At 38.1% G+C, this 21,490-nt stretch overlaps 2 protein-coding genes across 4 annotated transcripts in view; one reads left to right on the plus strand and one right to left on the minus strand.

The window, feature by feature from the left end:
* Positions 1–18,831, minus strand: part of LOC120782494 (putative GPI-anchored protein pfl2) — a 32,239-nt gene extending 13,408 nt beyond the window's left edge. For all 3 annotated transcript variants that reach the window (XM_040114795.1, XM_040114798.1, XM_040114797.1), the window contains exons 1-3: positions 18,770–18,831; positions 4,980–5,199; positions 4,198–4,898 (exon numbers count right to left, since the gene is read on the minus strand). In XM_040114795.1, the coding sequence (XP_039970729.1) occupies positions 4,198–4,898; positions 4,980–5,199; positions 18,770–18,787 (939 nt within the window). In that variant the 5' untranslated portion in view covers positions 18,788–18,831. The remainder of the gene's footprint in view (positions 1–4,197; positions 4,899–4,979; positions 5,200–18,769) is intronic.
* On the plus strand, positions 13,496–16,107 carry LOC120782495 (fatty acyl-CoA reductase wat-like). Its single transcript, XM_040114799.1, has 8 exons — positions 13,496–13,626; positions 14,106–14,218; positions 14,285–14,533; positions 14,598–14,859; positions 14,929–15,142; positions 15,275–15,508; positions 15,564–15,821; positions 15,878–16,107. The coding sequence occupies exons 1-8, from the start codon at positions 13,563–13,565 to the stop codon at positions 16,017–16,019; spliced, it is 1,536 nt and encodes a 511-aa protein (XP_039970733.1). The 5' UTR covers positions 13,496–13,562; the 3' UTR covers positions 16,020–16,107.
* Positions 18,832–21,490: the final 2,659 nt, after the last annotated feature.

Consider the following 21,490-nt stretch of genomic DNA (forward strand, 5'->3'; position numbering starts at 1 on the left):
TGTAAGCAGAAGAGAGGTTCAGCTAAAAAGAGCTAAATATTCGTGTTTGGAAAAAGAAAAAGAATTTGTAACTTGGAGTTAACATAATCAGTGAAAATTCAGACAGAAACTACACCATCGTTTTACGTAGGTTGTCGTTTATACATCGGGTTCGGCAACCTTAGTTTTGCAATCCGGCAACTCACCACTTTATTGAAAAGTTTGACTTCTTTGATGGAATTAAAACGCGAACATTTTCAGGTCTCAGCAACGCCTCCTTCATTTGGTGTGAAACAAATGGTCAATAACAGTTCATATGTTTCTCCAAACTCAAAAGGTTGAAAACTTCTAAATTGTATACTAACTTTAACATTCATATTATATATTGATAAAACTAGGTAAGAAAGTTAACAATAACCTCCATTTCCATATATTCATATGGTTTGGGAGAGTACTTAAAAATTGTAATAGTATTTTGAAATACGGGAAAGAACTAATAAGGAGCATTTATCAGCTTCTTTTCGGACTAAAGCATGCCCGTGCTCTGTCCAAAGGGAGACCCCAGAATCTGCGCCAACTACATTGGGATAAGACGCCTCAACACGGCATATAAGGTTTTATCATGCGTATTGTCTGAAAGATTAAATCCCACCGTCAACAAAATGATTGGATCTTATCAGAAAGCTTCTGCGCACAATTTATAGTTCTTTGCGCATTGCCAACGGCGAATACCGCAGTCGATGGAACAATGAGCTGTACAACGACATTGACCTAGTTCAGCCAATTAAGAGACAGCGTCTTCGCTGTCTGAGAGTATTCGACGCAGTGCTCGCAGGGGGAAACAGAGGAAAAGGAAGACCGTTGGAAAGACCAAGTGGTGAAGGACCTTGCTACACTTGAAATCTTCAATTGGCGCCAACCTGCAAAAAGGAAGAACGACTGGCGCGCTATTGTGAACTCGGCTTTGACCGCGTAAGCGGTGTCTACGCCAATAAAGAAAAGCAGATTTTCAAATCAACTCTAATTTCTCTAACTGTTTTTAACAATTTATTCCGTGTTTAAGTAGACCCCTAATTATTACAAAATGCTAAAGATTTGTTAATAAAATAGCTATTTTTAGCAGTAGAATTCTCTTCCATCAAGGCTTTAAATAAACAAGCTTAAGCATTAGAACTTTGGCCCATAACTCAAAGGTCAGCAAAGTGGTGCTTCCCTAAAGTGAAATCCACATACATACTTACATACCCACATGTGAGCATAAAATTTATTCTAAATAAATATTTTAATTGACAAGTAACAAAATAAATTTAACGACTCTCGACTAATGGACAGGCACTTAAGTAGATTTCGTTTATATTTATGAAAGTGTCTATCTAAATAGTCATAAGTTTGAGCAGCAAGCCAGTCAGTACGTAGTAGTTCCTCTCGAAAACAATGGCTACAATGTATAACGTAAAATACCAAAACAATCAAAAAAATAATAAACAAAAACAAAAACAAAATTAAATAAAATTAAAGTAACGAATTAGTCATTTTAAAAATTTCCATATGCACACGGCGAATTGAATAACCTTTAGACGAAAATCATAAAGTTTGAATTTAGACAGTAATTCATGCCCTGAACTGACCTTTATGTTTATATTTTTTTATTTTATTATAATTTAAGTTTGTTTTGAGTCACACAGTTTAGGACGGAAATTAGTAAACAATAGTGAACCTTTATGCTGTGCAACTTGACATTGCTTCAAAGTGGGGTTTATTCAAAAAGTCAGTGACCGAATTGTATAGTACTTTATCCTTAATTCACTTCATGCGTCAAGTTTAAAGCTCAATGAATGCGTAAATAAATTTCCAAAAAGAAAATAGAAAAGCAAATAAAAAATAATTTGGAAAATATCGCAGCGAATTTCCGCGCGGGTATCCAGAGTCAGCATGTAAGAGTGCACCTTTTCCGCTTGGGCGCTCGCGACTTTTGTCTTTCCGTATGCGCTAGCCATGTATACCTACATCTGCACCATAAATGTGTGTGGATGCGATGGAAAATTCTGGTAAAATGTTTATTTGTCTATATAATTTACTAATGCACGTATGTTCAGTAGTAAAATTACTAAATGAGCCGTGAATCTCCGCGCGAAATGTGAAAAGTGAATATTCGGCGATGCGCGATAAGTTTACTACATACTTATTATTGCAAAAACGAGCGAACTCAAAAATGCAATGATTTACTTGCGACGCCTATACTTATTGAACAAATAAACTCATGGACGCATTTCAAATAAAATACAACTTTAAAATTTTAGCTTATTTTTCAATAGCAATCTTACTGTAATGAGTCAACTTTTCTCGTAAACTTGAAGCAAGAACTCCAAAATTTGCAAAAATTACAGTCCAGTATTTTTGCTCCAAGGCCTGAACCGAAGCGGGCTAGTCTCACAGGTAAAAGTCTAGCGGTGTGTATCACGCGATCTTGGTGGCCAATCAACCGGTCTAAAACATAAAATTATCTGGTCACCGAAGTGTTCTAACAATAAATGCAATGATTAATGCGATGTGTGGAAAGTGGCGCCGTCTTTTTGAAAGCAAATGTCGCCAATATCACGAGCTTCAATTTCAAGTAACAAATAGTCGGTTATCATGGCGTCATAAAGGTCGCCATTGACGAATACGTTCTCAATTTTTAAGAAATATGGACCGATGATTCCACCGGCTGCTCTGCATTAAATGGCAGCTCTTGAGTCTCTTCAGGTTGCTCTTCGCCCCAAATGCGGCAATTTTGCTTGTTTACATACCCATTGAGCCAGAAATGGGCCCAATCGCTGCAAAAAGTTTGGCTCGAAAACGTCGGTTCTTCTTGGAACTTTTCAAGAGCCCACAGAGTGAAGCGATGTTGCATGGGAAGGTCGAGCGTCTTCAGTTCATGCAAAAGTTGTATTTTTTTAAGCTTTCAATTTAAGACTTCGAGGTAAAATGCACTAAGTCATTCCATACGACAGTCCGAGTTGATGCGAACGGCGCCGAATCAACTCTTCACGGTCTTCGTGTACACTCTCAGTTACGGCTGCTATATTTCCTTCACTGCGTGCTGACGTGGTCTATTCAGTTGAATATTATCCAAAAATGAATGAAAATATGGTCTCAAGATGGGTGATGGTGGTGCGAATAGTGCACTCAGTAGGCCGATTATGTTGACCATAAGTTGGGTAAAGCGCCCGAAACACATTCTTTACAGAACGTGAATTTTCATTTAAAGGTTGAACGATATGTAAACGTGGTTCAGGCGTAAGCCTTTACATGATGATATGGCAAACAATACTGAACCAAAAAAACATGAAGGCTATTGAAAAAACTACCTCTCTTTGGATCACCCTTTATATAAAAAATAACACCTCAAATCTCCTCTGTCATATGTCTTCTCGAATGTAATTTAAATGCGCTTAAAGAGATTCTACATCTACTCATTCACAGTGGCTAACGTTTTGGTAGTCTAAACACCCTCCGTAGAGAAGATAATAGCTCCAGTTGCATGGCAAAAGAGAGTAAATCTCTCATAACAGCATTCTGGTAGTGGAGAAGGTTATAATCATGCCAATTCAGACTGCTTCAATCACACCCAAAGTGAGTCCTGGAAGCAACGAGTACATAAATTATGCCTTAGCCCTACTAAGATTCCATAGGATATAATTGTTGTAGCGGCAGAAAACGTTTTGAAGTAATTTGGAGAACTGTTGTCGAGTTGGTATCCGTAATCCGTATTCGCTCTGATTACGTACCACCAACTGTCGGGCATGTCACACAACACTGAGCAGCATCTCATTTAAAAAACCAACAGCGGTTGCTTTATTCTCCTTTATTTAACCGCAGGAGCAGTTTAATCCCACATTTTTTACTATTATGCCATAAAATAAATTAAAGGTTTTTTTTGTTGCGTGCCTCTAAATGTACGTGGCGCTCACATACAATATCGCTGCTTCATCACATTCCAACAAAAAAATTTGTTGTTGCAATCAATTCGAAATTACTAACTCGTCGCAACAATACACACCAAATTGCTACTCAACGAACTTGTGGCACTCGCCTCCCCCCAATTTAGAGCAAACTCTATCGAGACAAATGAATCAAACACGCATTGTGACAAGCCGTATCGACATAATACATTTGAACTTGGCACCATCCATCTACCCCCACCACTCTGTCCCGCAATCAACCACTTCAACTTACCTGGCACTGCTGTGGTCCATGACGCGTTGGAGAAGATAATTTGGTGCGATTCTTCTTGAGCGTCGCGCCCGTCGCACCGGCCGCCGTGGCACCTTTGCTGCTGCTGCCGCCGCTCTTCAGCACGCCGCCACCACTGTTGTTGCTGTTGACACTGACTATGCTGTCGTTGCTGCTGCTCGACGAGCTGAAATTACTGTTGCTGCTGCAGTTGCTGTTGCTGTTCGTGTTGCTATGATTCAGTAGCGACGATGAGCTGCTCGTGCTGCTGTTGCTCATTATCTGTGCCAGCGAGGTGACGTTGTTGGTGTTGCTGCAACTGCTGCTGCGTATCAGGCAATTCTTGACGTAGCTGCTGGTCGTCTTGTTGGTGGTATTCGTGGCTGTGGACACTGTTTGCACGGATGACTTGGTTGTCGTGTGCGCCGTTGTTGTTGCTGTATTGGCAGATGTAGCGGCGCTTGTTGTTGTTGCTGCTGCCACGCTGCTTTGATTGCGACGACTGATTGTGACTTTGTTGGCCGGTGCGGAGGTGGTGGTGGAGGTGCTGCTGCTGCTCGGCGCACTGCTCGTGGCGTTGGTCGGGGATTTTGTGGTTTTGTTGTTGTTACAGCTGCTGCTATTACTGCTAATCGGATTAGTATTATGATTTGTTATTGTTGTTGGCGATGTTGACACCAGCGCACTGCTGTGATTCTTGAATGCTGCAAATTGTTGACGACGAAATCATGAAATGTTAAACACGGCGCGAGGGGATGGAGTTCAACATTTTGTAGCATACTTACAGGATGTCTGCAGTGAACCGAACACGTCGGCCAACATCTCCGGGTCGGGATAGCCGATGGTCAAGGCATTTTCCAAAGACGTCTGAGCTGGCGACTGATTGGAATCGGACGAGTCTCTCAATTGTAGCGTAACGGAACCCTCGGTGCCGACAGAGGCGCTGCACATCAAAACACGCGGCGACGACAAGCTCGTTAATGGCAAATGAATACTCTTCTGTACCTACAATGGCCGAACACACAAAGAAGAAAATGCATGCAGCATAAGTATTGAATTCAAAAATAACATTTCGAAACATTAAATTAAAATGTATGAATTTCGAGAAATTCGCACTAAGAAACAAGTAAAGTGAATATAATTATTCTATTTTACTTGCAGAATTTCGTCGCCGCCTGCGCTAGTCACTTAAAATGAATAATTTAATATTATGTGCGGGCTATTAGCCCTCCCCCCACTGGCTGCCTTTGCGTCGGCAAGGCCTTTCACATGTCCTACGACCGGCGCACGATCGGCCGTCGCCCATTTTCACAGCGACTGCCAACTGCTAATGCGCTGACTAAAGGCTAATTAATTAAATGTGAATGCATTCACTCTTGAGGTCCAACGAAAGCCTGCGTTGTCGCGCCATGGGCACTACAACTTGGCTGTGGACAATATTTAACGTTTTTGGGCCATAGTAATGACGGAAGTAAGAAATATAATTTTGTGGGAGCAAAGTGCGCATTTGTCCTACAGCAAAATGGCAGGCGAATGTGAGGAGGCTGCGAAGACAACAACAAAATAGCAAAATGCAAACGAATTGCGAACAGCTAATAAATGAATAGTATATTTTCGAGATTTTGATGTTAATTTAAGTACCCTCTAACGGCAATGACATCTCATTTATTTATTTTCTTTATTTTTTGATAGCTTCGCTTATAATAAAGAATTGAAAAATCAGCTGTGCATCAGCAAATATGAATCGGTTAGCTTTTGAAAATATTTGATGAATCTCACCTGTCACTAACAATTATTTAAAAAATATATTAATAAAAATGCGCATATACCATTTGCTCAACTTTGACCCGGACTCGTGAATATAAACTACATGCAAACTGGTACAACAACATTTTCTATATTCGTGTGAAGTTTAATCTCCTTATGTCAATTAGAGTGTGTTTGACAGCTGTTTGTTTACGTCGCGTAAAGATAAAGACTCGTTGAAAGTTTCACAAGTGTTTTGGGGAGCCTACTTTAACGCGAAGAACTTTACTTTATCACAAAGAACTTCGTGGCTCGCAAAATATTCAGCGAAGTCAACGAAAGCTAGCCTCATACGAATCTCCCATCCAGCTTGACGATAAAATCGAAAAAATTTGAAGAAGAGCGCTTAAGAATTGTCACGTTGACATCAGAGACATAGCATATGGAGCTCAACATCTCTTATGGATCATAAATGATAGTCTCGCGATGACGCTGAATCTTTTGCAAAAACGACGTCGAGTCGAGTTCGCAAAAGAGATGCTTGACAACATATCTAAAGACCCTTTTTAATAACGGAACGTGGGTTTATGAATGTGAATTCAAAACTGTCCAATAGTTTAGCAATTGACGTTTCAAGAATTGTCCGAATCTGGAAAACCAAAATTCGCTTAAACCACTGAAGCTGATTCCATTCGAAGTTTGGAACAAGAGTATGTAGCTTTTGATTCTGGGTTGTCATGCTTTGATCAGATAGTATGCCCAAAGCATACTGAAATTATGGGGGGAACATTTCTCCAGCCTGCTGAATGGCAGTGAAAGCATAACACCTGGAAATGGTGAAGTCGATTTCCCAATTGATGACTATGGAGCAGACGTTCCATGCCCGACCATAAAGAAGTTCGATTAGCAATTACCGATTATTTCTGGTATCTCCGGACTGGATAAGGAAGCGAGGCGTAAGGGTCTGGTAGTGAACGAGAACAAGACGAAGTATTACTAGTCATCAAACAAACAGTCGACTCAGGACTCGGCTCTTACGTCACTCTTGACAGTCATAACTTCGAAGTTGCCCTGGTACAGAGGCATGGCTGATGACACATCTGATGAGTTGGCGTTACGAGTTTTCAAGAAATTCACCCATTTAACTTTATGTACCTTAACATATGAGTTCGATTATGTTTCTCAACTAAAAAATATAACAGAAATAGAGGCTTTCTTTGAAGGGTCTTAAATCTTTAATAGACTAGGGTATATAATTTTTGAAACAAAAAGAAATTGTAGCAGAATGAAACCCACCGGATTACGAAAATTTACCCATTTAAATTTATATTCCTTAACACCTTTTCACAACCCTTTTAACCCGAAAATGTATGTGAAAAATTCAAATAGTCCAGGGTTTGCGTTCTATTTTGTACAAACAATTTTTTTTAGGAAATTTCGTGTAAATTTAACTTTATATGTCCTAAATGCACTGATTTTTTATTTTTCTTTATTTTAAAATATTTATTTTGCCACCAGTCTTTGACTTAATATGAAAAAAAACTTAATTTTCAATCGAATCTGCAAAGCAAAGCCAATTGTTCCAGTATTTTTCTTCAAAAAATCTGATTACATTGGGGAATCATTAGGTTCAGACATTGCATACAGCTGTTCTAACCGCAAAGCGATTATAACTTTTTGGAAAAAACTATACATAATTTTATTGAGCCACAAACATACTTGTACAGATTCAAAGCTCTTCGATTCAAATAATTTAATAGTTTTCGTTCAATTTTATTGCTTTTTGAATTTGATAATTTCGCATTATTTCTTAAATGCTTATAAATATGTTTGTCTGTCTGCTGATTTTTTTTTTTTTTGAAATGTAAACAAGCACATAAAATCATTAGAAGAACATGATTTAGCCAATGTCTGTCTCGCACTCCCTTTATTGGGGGCCGAACGGTCCATTGGGCGTTACAGCCGCCATACCAACCGCAGCGTTTTGCCGAACTCGCGCCACATAAAATCATGAAAGCTGCAGTGCCAACCAAATACGCGGAGAATTCGAGGAATTTCCCAAAACCAAAGTCGAATGCATTGCAAATACATCATTGCGGGCCAAAGCAAGCACTTGCAACAGAACTGCAAGCAAAAAGAAAACCAACAAATTCAGCATCGAAAAATGAAGAGCCCACAAAAAATGCCAAAAGCCGCTAGAAATTTCGCTGACAGAAGTGAAAATTAAATTAGAATTGGTTTAAAAAGAAATAAATAAATCACACACGCGTATTTGCGTACATACGAGGGTGTGTGTGCGAGTTGAGAAGTAAAGAGGTATAAAAAATTGCGGAGAACTTTAAATTGATTTAAGACAATGCTAAGCTTCTCGGTATGCATGGAAGCTCTTTCTTCTATGGAAACATAATACCTTGAGAACATTTCGAAATAGTTAACATAGCGACGCTGTTGAAGCGTGCGATATTGTGCCGTCACTTATAAATCAACCACTAAACCACACGCAGCTATAAATACCTAAATGAGGAGATTGGAAAATATCTAAGAAAAATGCTTTTAATTTTGAAGGACAAACATTAATTTTATAGTTGAAGTAAAAAAATATTTATAAGAAACAATTGCGCAAAGTCTAAACCAAACTGTGGAAAAAACGGAAGAATAAGGGTCAAGCGTATTTTTTCCAAATATTGCATACCCTAACGGACTTATGCATAATTGAACGGTCGGAATGAGTGGAGCCCAGAAAACAGATTTCGTGCCTATCGAAAAACTGTTACCAAACAAATTCGAAGTGGTCCAAGTGATGCTACTGTTTGTGTCAGCAGCTTGACGGTCTACGCTACTTCCAATGTTCAAAGAGACGGTGTTTCAAGGAACATGAAGCATTTTGTTGTCATAGTTTAAGAACCAGAGGCGCCTCCTATTTAATTAATTTCAAGCCAGCTCAATTTCCTACAAGTTAACTTATTCGTATGTGAATGTGTAGTACTTATGGATGCCTATGAGGACAGCGGCGCATAAATATACCGTTGCTTGGACAATTTTGTACCCTGCATACATATGTGGCGCTTTATACAAGTATTTAGTAACGATATATATTCTTAAAATACTTTTCGAAAATATTAGAACTATAACCTATTAAGAGTAGGTTTCGATTTTTTTATTGCCGGATCTGGGAACTTCTTTTTATTCCCAAGTAATTTTAGTTTATTTAACTCAATCATCTTTTTGAAGTTTCCATACCATTAAAGATTCGGGAGACGATGCGAAAAGTAACTCTGGGAATACGGTCCACGGATTCTACTTCGAAGAAATGTATGTGAATTGGACCTCGAATGGCTTCCGCAACCACGGTTTTCTTTGAATCTGTTCTCTAACTACTTTTTCATGTTCTGCGATATTAGAGGAATGCAGATTAGATAGAAAAAAATGTTGCCAACCGACCATTTTCAAGTAATAAATTGACCGATCGTTATAATCGACAAAATATATTGAACAAGATTTTCACTGCTGTAGAAAACTATTACGCACCAACTGAAAGTTGGCCTACAAGGAAAGTGGTCTTCAACTAGGGATTAACAACTCTACTGTAAAGTGTCCTAAAACTGATTTGGGTGTATTTACAACCGAAAAGTTACACTGAAGTCATAAAATATGCTTTGCTTTCCCAAACTCAAGCAAAACTTCCAACTTTTCCACAGCTAGCTAAGTTTCTTGAGCAAATGAACATATGTATGTATGTACATATGTATATAGATACTTTATAATAATAAAGGCATACCGAGCGTATACGCACATACTTATCATACATATGTAAAAAGTAATAAAATCTAACAGACAACAAGGCGGCATCAATACGCCCGCTTGAGGAATAAAAGAGTCTCGGCTAATAACGGCAGGGAAACTATCAAACGTAGCGTGCAAATGTGTGAAAAATAACATAAAAATTTCCTTTCATTTCAAATGCCAAACACATGTACACACATACATGCACGCGCACATACTTTCCATTTCAATATATTTATAAAACTTTTATCCATCGCGCAGAATGTGTAGGCGGTTTATTTTTTTCTTCGATTTTTTTTCTAGCATTTTCATAGTTGAATATTATAAAAAACACGCACATTATTTCCCTAGTGTTTCTTTTTAATGAATATGAAATAGATATGTAAACATGTGTGTGTGTGTGTGTGAGCGTCTGTGCTAGTTTGCGTGCCTTTTTCACCATTTCACCATGATTCATATGTCAATCAAATGTCAATGTCACGTAGCTAAACAACGGCGACGATGACAGGCACGGTGAAAGCGGCAATGAATGGGATCGGTGAACGGTGATGATTATGACACCGACGAGAAGATGTTTGGCAGAAAAGAAATGAATAATTATTTAACTCTGCACATGAGGTGCATAGGAATATGTGAATACACCCAATACCCTCAAGTTACCGAATGGACGAAAAAAAATGAGCTCACAGCATACTCATTCGTCAGTTAGGGCATAGAAGTGGAGTCTCTTTAATTCAATTCTTTATAAAATGTGTGGAAAAGTTTGAGGAGAATGGTTTCATAATGAATCAACCACGATCTGTCCAACGTCAAACATGTGAAAACGGAAAGCGTGTAAAAGCCATCCACCAAGAAGACTCTCAACCGCGTTCTTTCACAACAGCTTTCCATAACCTCATAGAAATACGCTTAGGCTCTTTCTAGCTATCAAAATTTCAAATAAATTTGCTAGCTGTTAGTAAGAAATAGCAAGACCAAGGAAAATTATAAATTAAAAACTAATGAAGCAGAATAATGTCATCTTCCCATTTCAGAGTTATTTGTATACAAGAATCTAGACCGAGGCAGTAAGAGATAGACTGCCTTATATTTGTCTACATGATGATTCTATTCTTCAACTAGTCGAAAGTTTACAGCTCGGAACTGAATATCTTTGCTGATGTCATAAAAATCCAAATATTAAGTACATTTGAAAGTATGTACTCTGTCTGTAACCCTTTCATCATACACGGCTGCGATTACGACCTCAGTACACAGCCGCAAAAAAACTAAATGGCCTATGTTTGCTGGAAATAAGGTCGCACTTGAATTACGCCGATCTGATCGTCGAGAGTTTGTAAAGTAAATGATCTGTTAAGGTCATTGCGAAGTCTTAGCCAAACAGATTCTGTTGGGAAACCGCCTTGCAGGAGCATCAATAAGTGCATGTCAATAAGCAATCAACGCCATCGTAATTAATACATTCCTGTATTCTTTTTGAACTGCGTTTCAGGGACGTTCAACAACCATATATTATGGATATCAGAGTAATAGTTGCGAAGTTCCTGCTTACCACACCACTTCTAAGACTCGACGACGTCTAAACGTCTCATTACGTGGGCACTTTGATTACACTTATCTGAACTTCCCTCCAACTAGAATTGAGATAACCACAAAAAAAGTACCTGGTAAGAAAGAAAAAACAACATAGTTGATTGCAAAGTTTCAAAACGAACACTTTACTATTTTGCTTTTAGAAGTAGTTATAGCTAACTAACTAAATCTGAGTGTTTCATTCAAAATTTGTCTAGACAATATGCTTTATGATCACATGCAATTGTTTATAATAACGAAAAAGCACATAAAATGCCAGCTATAAGATTTCTTATTGGAAGAACTACGACGAAGTGCTTCACGAACTTTGTTCAAGCTACAATGAACTCACAAACAAACCCGAATAAGTTCAAGCTAAATATTGCAATTTGTTAATTTAATTGAGTGTAAATTAACTATTACAGTGTTGGACATATTTTAGATATTTATTCCATAAATTTAATAGCATGTCTATATTCTCGAGAAATACTTGTCCATGCTAGTAGGGAAGTGCTAAGTTCGGGTATCACCGAACATTTTATATTACTGAAATTTGAAGGTATTACAGATTAGTTTTAGGGAAACCAGGCAAACTTTTTACCCAATTTTATTTATTTTAGACACAAAGATTATGAGTAACGCGTTCTCTCGTTTTCATTGAGAGAACTCACCTTTTGGCCGATACGATATAAGCATACCTCTATAAAGTCACCCGGAAATTCAAAAAATTTATATTAGGTATATGGGTAGTAATGGACCCGTTCAACCTATTTATAGCATACATACATACTATTATAAATATAAAATATTTCCGGTAAAAACTCAACTTAGACACTGGGGCCCACATATTCGGTACCAAGGGACTTGAAACTTTTTGGTTCTATTTGGACAATTATTGCTCAAAAGAGAGCATACTTCAAAGGCTCGATCGAGCATGTACCGAGATATGTAGTTTTACCTAAATGTGGGCGCTGCCACACCCATCGTTAAATTTTGACACCGGGTCGTGGAATGCCTTCTCATACCTTCGGTGGTAAAATTGAATGTCTCTGGCGAATTTAGTTAATGATATTCCACGCATTTAGTTACCAATACCGTTATATGGGGAGTGGGCGGGGTTATGATCCGATTTTTAGAGTTCCAGTACTTAAGTGATTTGTCCTGTGCGAATTTTGTTTTTTAGCTTGAATGGTTTGGGAGATATATAATTTAAACCTATTTGAGCGATAGCCCACAGGTGATCCTTGCTACTGCGAACCCCTGTTAAAATTACCGTTATACATATGTGTTTTTCATATGAATTTTGTGGACGCGGTAGTGGTCCGATTTCCCCAACTCCGAACTCGTCCTGCATTTGCATTTCTAACTCAAGATGAAGCTTACACAGACAGACGAACGGACAGACTGACATCCAGGATTCAACTCGTCTCATCATACGCGATTAGTTTTAGATGGTACAAGCAACCCTTAGGCGAACAAAACTATTATACTCTGTAGCAACATGTTGCAAGAGTGTAAAAATGTGTCAACCAGTGCATAATGATCTTTAGCATTGTCGTCAATGCTGAACGCTCACTCCATGGAACTGTAAACTGGCGTTAAAGGTGGTTAAGTACAGTGGCGGTCGGACGATCCGGGTAAACTCTAAAAATTGAACATTACGACTTCAAATTTCAAACGCTGAATGAAAGTAATTAGAAACAAATGACTTGCTCCTCTAGTAGAGAAACCAACACATTTTTTAACAAAAAACTAAAATTTCTACCAAAATTACAACGATTTATCAAGCACTCCTCTTTGTAAAGTAGTTTCAGCATGACATTAATTCATATTTCACACCCAAGGGGGTATCAAGTTCTTCAAAACAAAAACAATAAAGTTCTAATATTTATTACTTTAGTCAAAGCGTTTGAGAGCTGCCCGGTATTACTAGTTTTATAGAGATGCTTCTGACTGCTTTAGACACCATTAACGCTAAGTTAATTCAAATAGCTCCGAACATATTATCTACCAATTAAAAGCACATACGAGAGCACACGTACACAATTAATGAGCGATTAATGGTGACCCAGTGAACTTCCAATTGTGGAAATAAAGCCTGCTATTCTCCACAGTTTGGTTTTTGTAGTATAAAACTGCAGCGCTCTTCTCAACTGTCACACAGTACTGAGGCGTTGAAGCAACAGGTGTTACTGCCTTAAGCATTACATGTGTAACTGTACATAAATTAAGATTTTGAAGTCATTCTGTGACGAGTTAAAACAAAGATGCAAAGTTTCTATGAAAACAAACGCGTATTCATTACCGGCGGAAGCGGTTTCCTGGGACGAGGTAAAATATATGACTTTGGATCAATTGGCTTATTAATATTAATACAAATGGAAGTTGTCGGAGTGACTAGCTCTGAATCTGTGTCAATAAATTTTCTGTTGATAAACTGCAACTATAAATCTCACCTACTTCTCTTGGTTGCAAGACGATTTATAAATTGTTTCAGTTACAGCATGAAGCAGTGGTGAGATTGAGTAATCTAGAATTCTAAATTCAGCGGCGAAGTTAAAACAGGTTTCAATTAGAAACGAACGATATCAAAGTCATCTGACGAAGTCCTAAATTTAGATTCCCTAATAGCAAGATTTTAACGCCAAGTATATTTACCGACTTTGATTTCATTTCCGTTCAGTTCAAACAAAACAATTTGAATTATACATCAAGGATAACTCGTCTTTCTGCTAGTAGAATTTCTACAGCGCAATTATTCCTATGAGGACCAATAATTCTATAAACACTTTTTTTCATATCTCTTGCAGTAATCATCGAGAACTTGCTTCGCAAAACAGAGATTAAATGCATATATATGCTGATCCGCGCCAAGCATGGCACCACAAGTGAGGAGCGCATCAAGAAAATTCTTTCCGGACCGGTATGAACAAGTCCTTTTAAAGATTGAAACATAGCAAATTATTATAGTTACTCCTTTACTCAACAGCTTTTTGACAAAGTCAGAGAGGTAAAACCGCAGCTGCACACACTAATTACACCGATTAACGGCGATTGCGCCCAACCGAATTTGGGTATCTCACCTGAGGACCGCGAAGTACTAACGACAAATGTTGACATCGTTATCCATAGCGCAGCCACTATACGTTTCAATGAACCACTCTATAACGCACTCATCCTGAATGTCGGCGCCATCAAAAGCGTATTGGCTTTAGCGAAGGAAATGTCGCAACTAAAGGTCAGTTGGAAACTAAATAAATGCCGTACAAAACTGAAGTCATAATAACTTGCACCCATTTCAGTCTTTCGTACACATCTCAACCGCCTTCTCCAACTGCATTTTGCCACATATAGAGGAAAAATTCTATCCGGAAATCATTGGTATCACCGCTAATAAAGCACTCAAAATGGCTGAATACTTAGGACCGGAGCTAACTAACAATTTGGCTAAGGATTTATTGGGTAGCTTCCCAAACACTTATACCTTCACGAAGGCGCTGGCCGAAGAGCTGATTTTGAGTGAAGCCGGCACACTGCCGATTTGTATTTTCCGTCCGGCCATCAGTAATTATAACCTCAAAAGAAGCGTTGTGCAATTAGTAATTACTGTTGTTGCTTTTATTTATTTTATAGTTACCTCCACATATGCAGAGCCCACACCCGGTTGGGTGGACAATTACGCTGGCGCAACGGGTGCTTTATATGCTATTGCTCAGGGAATGTTGCGTGTCGTGTATATACACAGCAACAACCCAAGTTTGTTGGTGCCTGTGGACTTTTGTGCGAACACAATTTTGGCCTGTGGCTATAAAACTGCGCAACAAGAAAAGATCGAAAAAGAAAAAAGGTTAGGATTTTTAGAGAAGTTTAATTGGAACACAATTTCAGCTTTAAGTCGTCCGTTGTGGGAGCTGAGTGAAGAGCAATTTGTATTTTCACTAATTAAAGAACATATTTCTCTTCTATTTATTTTTCTTAGTGAACCCGTGATCTACAATTTTGTGCCAGATGAAAGAAATACAATTCTTTGGGGAACTGTGGCTGATGCCGGTGCATTTTATGCGAGAAAGTATCCCTTCTCAAACACTATATGGTACCCCTTCATTTTAAAAGTCCAAACGCAGAGACTCGAGACCATTTTGGCATTCCTCTTACACACCATACCCGGCTACATGCAGGATATGCTACTGCGTTTGCGTGGCGAGAAGACGCGGTATGTCGATAGCACAAAAACACTGTGAATATTTTATTTAAAATTCCTCTTTTAGAATGGTACTTTTGAATCAAAAGCAAGAACAGTTTCTACAAGTTTTAAGCTATTTCAAAACAAATGCGTGGACTCACGATACTACGAATACAAAGAACTTGTGGCAATCTCTCACGCCTGCGGAGCAGTCAAATTTCAATTTCAACATGTCCGGTGTATGTTGGAAACAATATCTGAACGACATTTTATTCGGTTTGCAACGTTACTTAGTTCGGGAAGATGATGAAACTATGTTGAAGGCGAAGAAGCGCTTAAGAAAGTAAATAACTAAAAACGACATGGTTCAGATTAAAATCTAAATATCTTTCTTTTAAGGCTTCAATTCATTCACCGATCATTACTGGCTTTAATAGTCACGGGTCTTACACTGTTCGTATTTATCGTGACATTTTATTGCTTGGAGCAGCGGTACTTGAATACGAACTATTTTAGTACAATAAAAATATTTGTAAAGTAATAGGTTAAGAGAATCTGCTTCGGTAATGTTTTCAATGGATAACGGGTGCAAAACCGTATTCCAGAAATCATGGAAACTTTTCGTCATTACCTTGTGAATAAAAATCAAATTTCTAAGCTTTATTTTGAAGTAAAAAGGTTTCGTACAAAATTTTATTTTATGTCTGAATTTGGCATTCCCGTAAAATTAATACGGCTATGTGAACTGTCGTTGAGCAATACCAAAATCTCCGTCAGATCGGGAAGGACCTCTCTGAGCCGTTCAATGCCAGGAGGTTTCAGAAGAGGCGATTCCCTTTCGTGCGACTTCTTCAATCTGCTATTGGAGAAAATAATTAGACGACCTGAGTTCTGCTTACTCCAGAATGGATTAGGAAGCTAAGCAAATGGAACTGGTAATGAACGTGGGCAAAAACAAATATCTCCTATCATCAAACAAACAGTCGTCGCACTCGCGATTAGGCTCCCACGTCACTGTTGATAGTCATAACTTCGAAGTTGTATATAATTTCGTCTATCTTGGAACCAGTATCAACACCAACAACAATGTCAGTCTCGAAATCCAACACTGAATAACTCTTGCCAACAGATGCTACTTCCGACTGAGTAGCCAATTGAGAAATCCTCTCTCGACGAACAAAAACCAAAATTTATAAGTCACGTATTATTCCCGTCCTGCTATATGGTGCAGAAGCCCGAATGATGATAACATCTGATGAGTCGGAGTTACGAGTTTTCGAGAGAAAGGTTTTGCGGAAGATTTATGGTCCTTTGCGCATTGGCCACGGCGAATACCGCATTCGATGAGCCGTATGAGATACACAAGGTGTTTTCCAAAGTAAACAGGACTTAAAAAAAAACTAGAACAAATGATTTTTTCGGCAAAATCAATTAATTTTAGTCAAAATAGTCTCCTTCTGCTTCAATACAGCTTTTTGAACGGTCCAAAAGCATGTCGAACGAATGTTTTAGCTCGTTGGCCGGTATGGCCACCAGTATGCCGGTGCAAGCCCTTTGAATAGCCTCTACATCTGCATAACACTTTCCTTTCATGGACAAATGCATTTTTCCGAAAAGAAAGAAGTCGCATGGTGCCACATCAGGTGAATACGGGGAGTGGTTAAGGGTTAAAATGTGATTTTTAGTCAAATAATCGGTCACAAAATGTCCTTCGAATGTTGGTTTCTGAGCAATTTTTGGTCGTCAGTCATCATTTCAATGATGATTTCGGCTGATTTTTGATGAACTCACGCACAGTTTCGATGGAATTTCCGTTGATCACGGATTTTGATTGGCCCAGATGTTGATCGTCGTTATGTCTTTACGAAGACTTTGAAAACGTTGAAACCACTTGTGCACTCTGCTACGGGAAGGGCAATCATCGCCATAAACTTCATATCAGTCGACATATAGATGGTGCTACCAGAGGGCGCTAGATTCAAAAAGTCCTATTTACTTTAGAACACACTTTGTACCGTACGACGAGATTGGCATAGTTCAGCGAATTAAAAGGCAGAGGCTACGCTGGCTAGGTCATGTCGTCCGAATGGACGAAAACACTATGCTCTGAAAGTTTTCGGCGCAGTTCCCGCCAGGGGAAGCAGAGGAAGAAGAAGACCTCGTAAACGGTGTCTACGCCAGTAAAGAAGAAGAAGAATTAATCGCGAGCTAATAAATATCGACAGAACTGAGCTTAATTAAAAACCGAAATTCTTGTTATGCAAGTATAGACCGATATTCCTTGGTTTTTCAATACTGGATGACAGATTATTACCTCCGTACTTCGTATATCAAGAGATATATGTATGGCATGGCTTTCGTATACAAACCTCTATATGTTAGAATAAAGACTCTGGGGAAGCAACTCTCTGCCAACCAGAGTAAAACTGCGACATTCCAGTGTCGCTTATCATTGCAAAGAAGCCTAACCTTACCACATAATATTGGATCACTTTTCCAGTCAGAAATTTAAACGAGTTCGAGAGTTTACGCCATTTAAGTGATTGAGTGGTCTCGAACACAAAGAAAAGTTTAAAGGATTGTAACCCCGCGGTGGTTAGCTACCGCACATCAGAACTTTCGGTATATTAATTTCAACGAAGTCTCTCACTTTACTTAACCAGCGGGGTCTGAGTTCAGCTTCACACCCGTTCAATGAAAGTACGACTTAAATTTTGAATGCCTACAATAACAACAAGACATTTCGCGAATACGGCTACAAATTGGGGTCTGGAACATCGAAGGTTTAAGCAATTTTTTTCTCTTTACTCTCGAAAGCAAGATGTGATTTGAAAATAAATTTGGCGCAATTCTTCCAAATGGTTATTTTTTCCATAAATACTATATACCCAACACACGTATGTATGTTTGAAGTCTCCAATACTGACGCCATTCGATTCGTCACAGCTATGAATGGCTTGCCAAAAATTAATGAAGTACTCAAAGTACAACTACAACGCATACGTAAGAGCGCCTACCTACGCGGCACATACGTACGTACATACGTGCGCATATGTACTATATGTGTGTGTGGGTAGTGAACGCATGCGAACACTCGCTCATTTATAAATTATGTGCGCGCATATGGGGCTAATTCAGAGCCAACACTTACATATGCGCGTACATACGTATTATTTTCATGTTCTTTAATGTTTCTGTTTCTACTGTTGTTGTTGTTGTTTGCTGTTGTTATTGTTGCTTTTGCATCTTTTCCACGGATGAGTGATAAAAATGATTCATATGTCTACTTACCGAATTTATGGTAGCCATCGTGGTGAATGGTGTTGGTGGTAGCGATGGTTATTATTTTGTTGGTGGTATTTGTGGTTGTAATGGTATTGGTGGTTTTGGTGGTATTGGTTGTGGTTGTGGTGATGGTGGAGAGGAACAAAATCAAAAATCTGCAAAAAAGAAACAAGAAACATAAAGATGAAAAAAGAACTCATTGATGAGTCAAAATGGTGCAAAGTATAACAACTACAAATATATGGCATACATATGTACATATTTGAATATAGTTTATGTGCATGTGTGCTTTATTTATTTACAATAATTATTGATGTTTATAAAAAGCTAAGAAAAGTATAAAGGCGGCGAGTAGTCCGGCCAGTAGATGAGCCATATAAAAAAGCCAATAAATTTGCATTGATGAAATTATTACGAACATGAATTAATAAAAATCTTAGACTCATACGTATTTATTTATGGCAGCATTATTATTAGTTTAATTTTCTCCTTCGAATGCAGGCATTCAGTGTTTTATGACGCTTTTAAATTATTTACATATATTTATTCGAAAACAATTTATGCCAAATAGACAGTATACATTGTGTTTAAATAGTACTTGGAAATTGTAATTTAAATGCTCCGGGTAAATGATATTTCAAAACATTGTATTTTTCTAAGTTGTTAGGACTCTCTTAATTACTACGCCAAATATGAGCACGAACTGTTAACCAGTTTGTTTGCAGCAGCTGCTTAAGTTGATACACCTCTGTAGTGCGTTGCGATTCTTATAATGGATAAAAATATCGAACACAGAATTTGTCTAAAATTTTGTATTTCTAACCAAATTTCATCATTGCGAATGTTGAAAAAGACTTACGATTATGCAGTTTTATCAAAAGCACAAGCCTACGAGTGTTACAAAGCCTTTAAAGACCGTCGAGAGATCGTTGAAGATATGCCTCGTAGAGATACGGCAAAAGAGAGCTCGACATCTCCGGTGAGTCCGTTCGAATGATGGGTATGACACACGTTCTTGCTCGACTCTTACCGATAAAGCTGAATTTTTTTTAAAAGAGTGCCGTAAAAAGGTTTCTTTGGACATGCGTGATCGTGCGATTTCCGATATCACATTGAGACGTTTGCATGAGAACATCCATCGAAAACGTCCGAGATTGTGAAAGAACGAATCATGGATTTGGTTTTACTTGATGATAATCCACCATCGCATCGAGCCACGACTGAGACCGAATTAAAAGCCAAAAACGCAACGAATACCATCGATCAAGTACTATATTCACCAGATTTGGCCAAGTGTCATTTTTTCGATCGAAGAGATATAATAAAATTAGCTGAAGGAGCTGAAGGCCATTTCAAAAAGTGCGTATGAAAAAAGTTTGAGGACTCGAAAAGATTATGAATCGTTGACATCTGGTGGGAATTACTTTGAAGGGGACAAAATAAATATTGATGATGTTCCGTTTTTCTTTCAAAACTACAGGTCTTAGGGCTTTGAGAAGTACATCAATTGACTTCTTTATAATTTAAGTATAGCTAAATGTTTAGTTTACACATATTTAGCTATATTACACTGACTCATAGCCAGCACTGGCTGGAAACGAAGCACTGGGCGTTTATAATCCAAAATCATTGTGAGCTGTAACTCTTCAGATTTTTCTTTCTCATTGTTGATATACTCCGCTTATACTTTTATATCTTTAAAAGGCTTTCCAAAGACTAAAAAAGAAAAAAACGTTAACTTTGGCTTCACCGTAGTTGCACCGCAATACTTGATTTTAATCGTTTAGTTTGTGTGGCCGCTATTCTAATTGAACGATTTTTCCGGAAATTGCATTATAACCATAGTCAATAATCCATGCCAAATATCTTGAAGATATCTCAACAAACGAAAAATTTTCCATACGAGCTTTTGATACCGATCTTTTAGTATGTATGGCAGCAATACGCTATAGTGGCTCATAGCGGTATAGTGGTAGAAAGGATGAAAACTTTCAGATAAATATCCCAATAACTGGGGGACTAGTTTGAGTATATACAATCGAACAAACAATTAGACAAGAGCTAAATCGATTCAGCTCGTCATGCTTTTCATTAATATAGTTGCCTTTCATATTTCGGGTTTTCGCAACCCTGGTGTTGCCATCTGGCAACTCACAACTTTATTGAAAAGTTAACATTTCTCTTGTTGTCATACTTAAAAGTTTTTGACATATGAGCGCTATTTGTGTTGTTTACAGTAACTTAAAACATTCATCTCGGCAAAAGTATGAAATTAAAATACGAATATTTTCGGGCGATTATTTTTTAAAACTTTCGGCACGTATAATCTCAGCAGCAGTGGACCAATGAACTTATTTAAATTAATTTAACTAAAGCACTGCCTGTTTTTTGGAACAACTGGACAAACTATATCTCAAAGTTACCACTAGAACAACGCAGCCATTTGTTTGCCAGTTGTCTTTCAAGAAATTAAGAAAACCTACTGTCGAAGACGGATCTTCAATTTTTGATCACTCAAAACATCGATTTAATGAGTCATCCATCATATAGCTCAGACTTGGTACCAAATAACTTCATTTTATTCGCGTTTTTCGGCACCTAGAAGGCGGTTGTTTTTTCAAATTTGAATAAAATACTTTAAAGCTTGTTTTAATAGGACTTTAAAGGTGACTGTAATAGGATGAAAATCTAAAATCTACTAACACCTATAAGCGCAGAATTTCCTGT

This window comes from Bactrocera tryoni, chromosome 1, assembly GCF_016617805.1.
Source record: "Bactrocera tryoni isolate S06 chromosome 1, CSIRO_BtryS06_freeze2, whole genome shotgun sequence".
Taxonomy (NCBI): Eukaryota; Metazoa; Arthropoda; class Insecta; order Diptera; family Tephritidae; genus Bactrocera; species Bactrocera tryoni.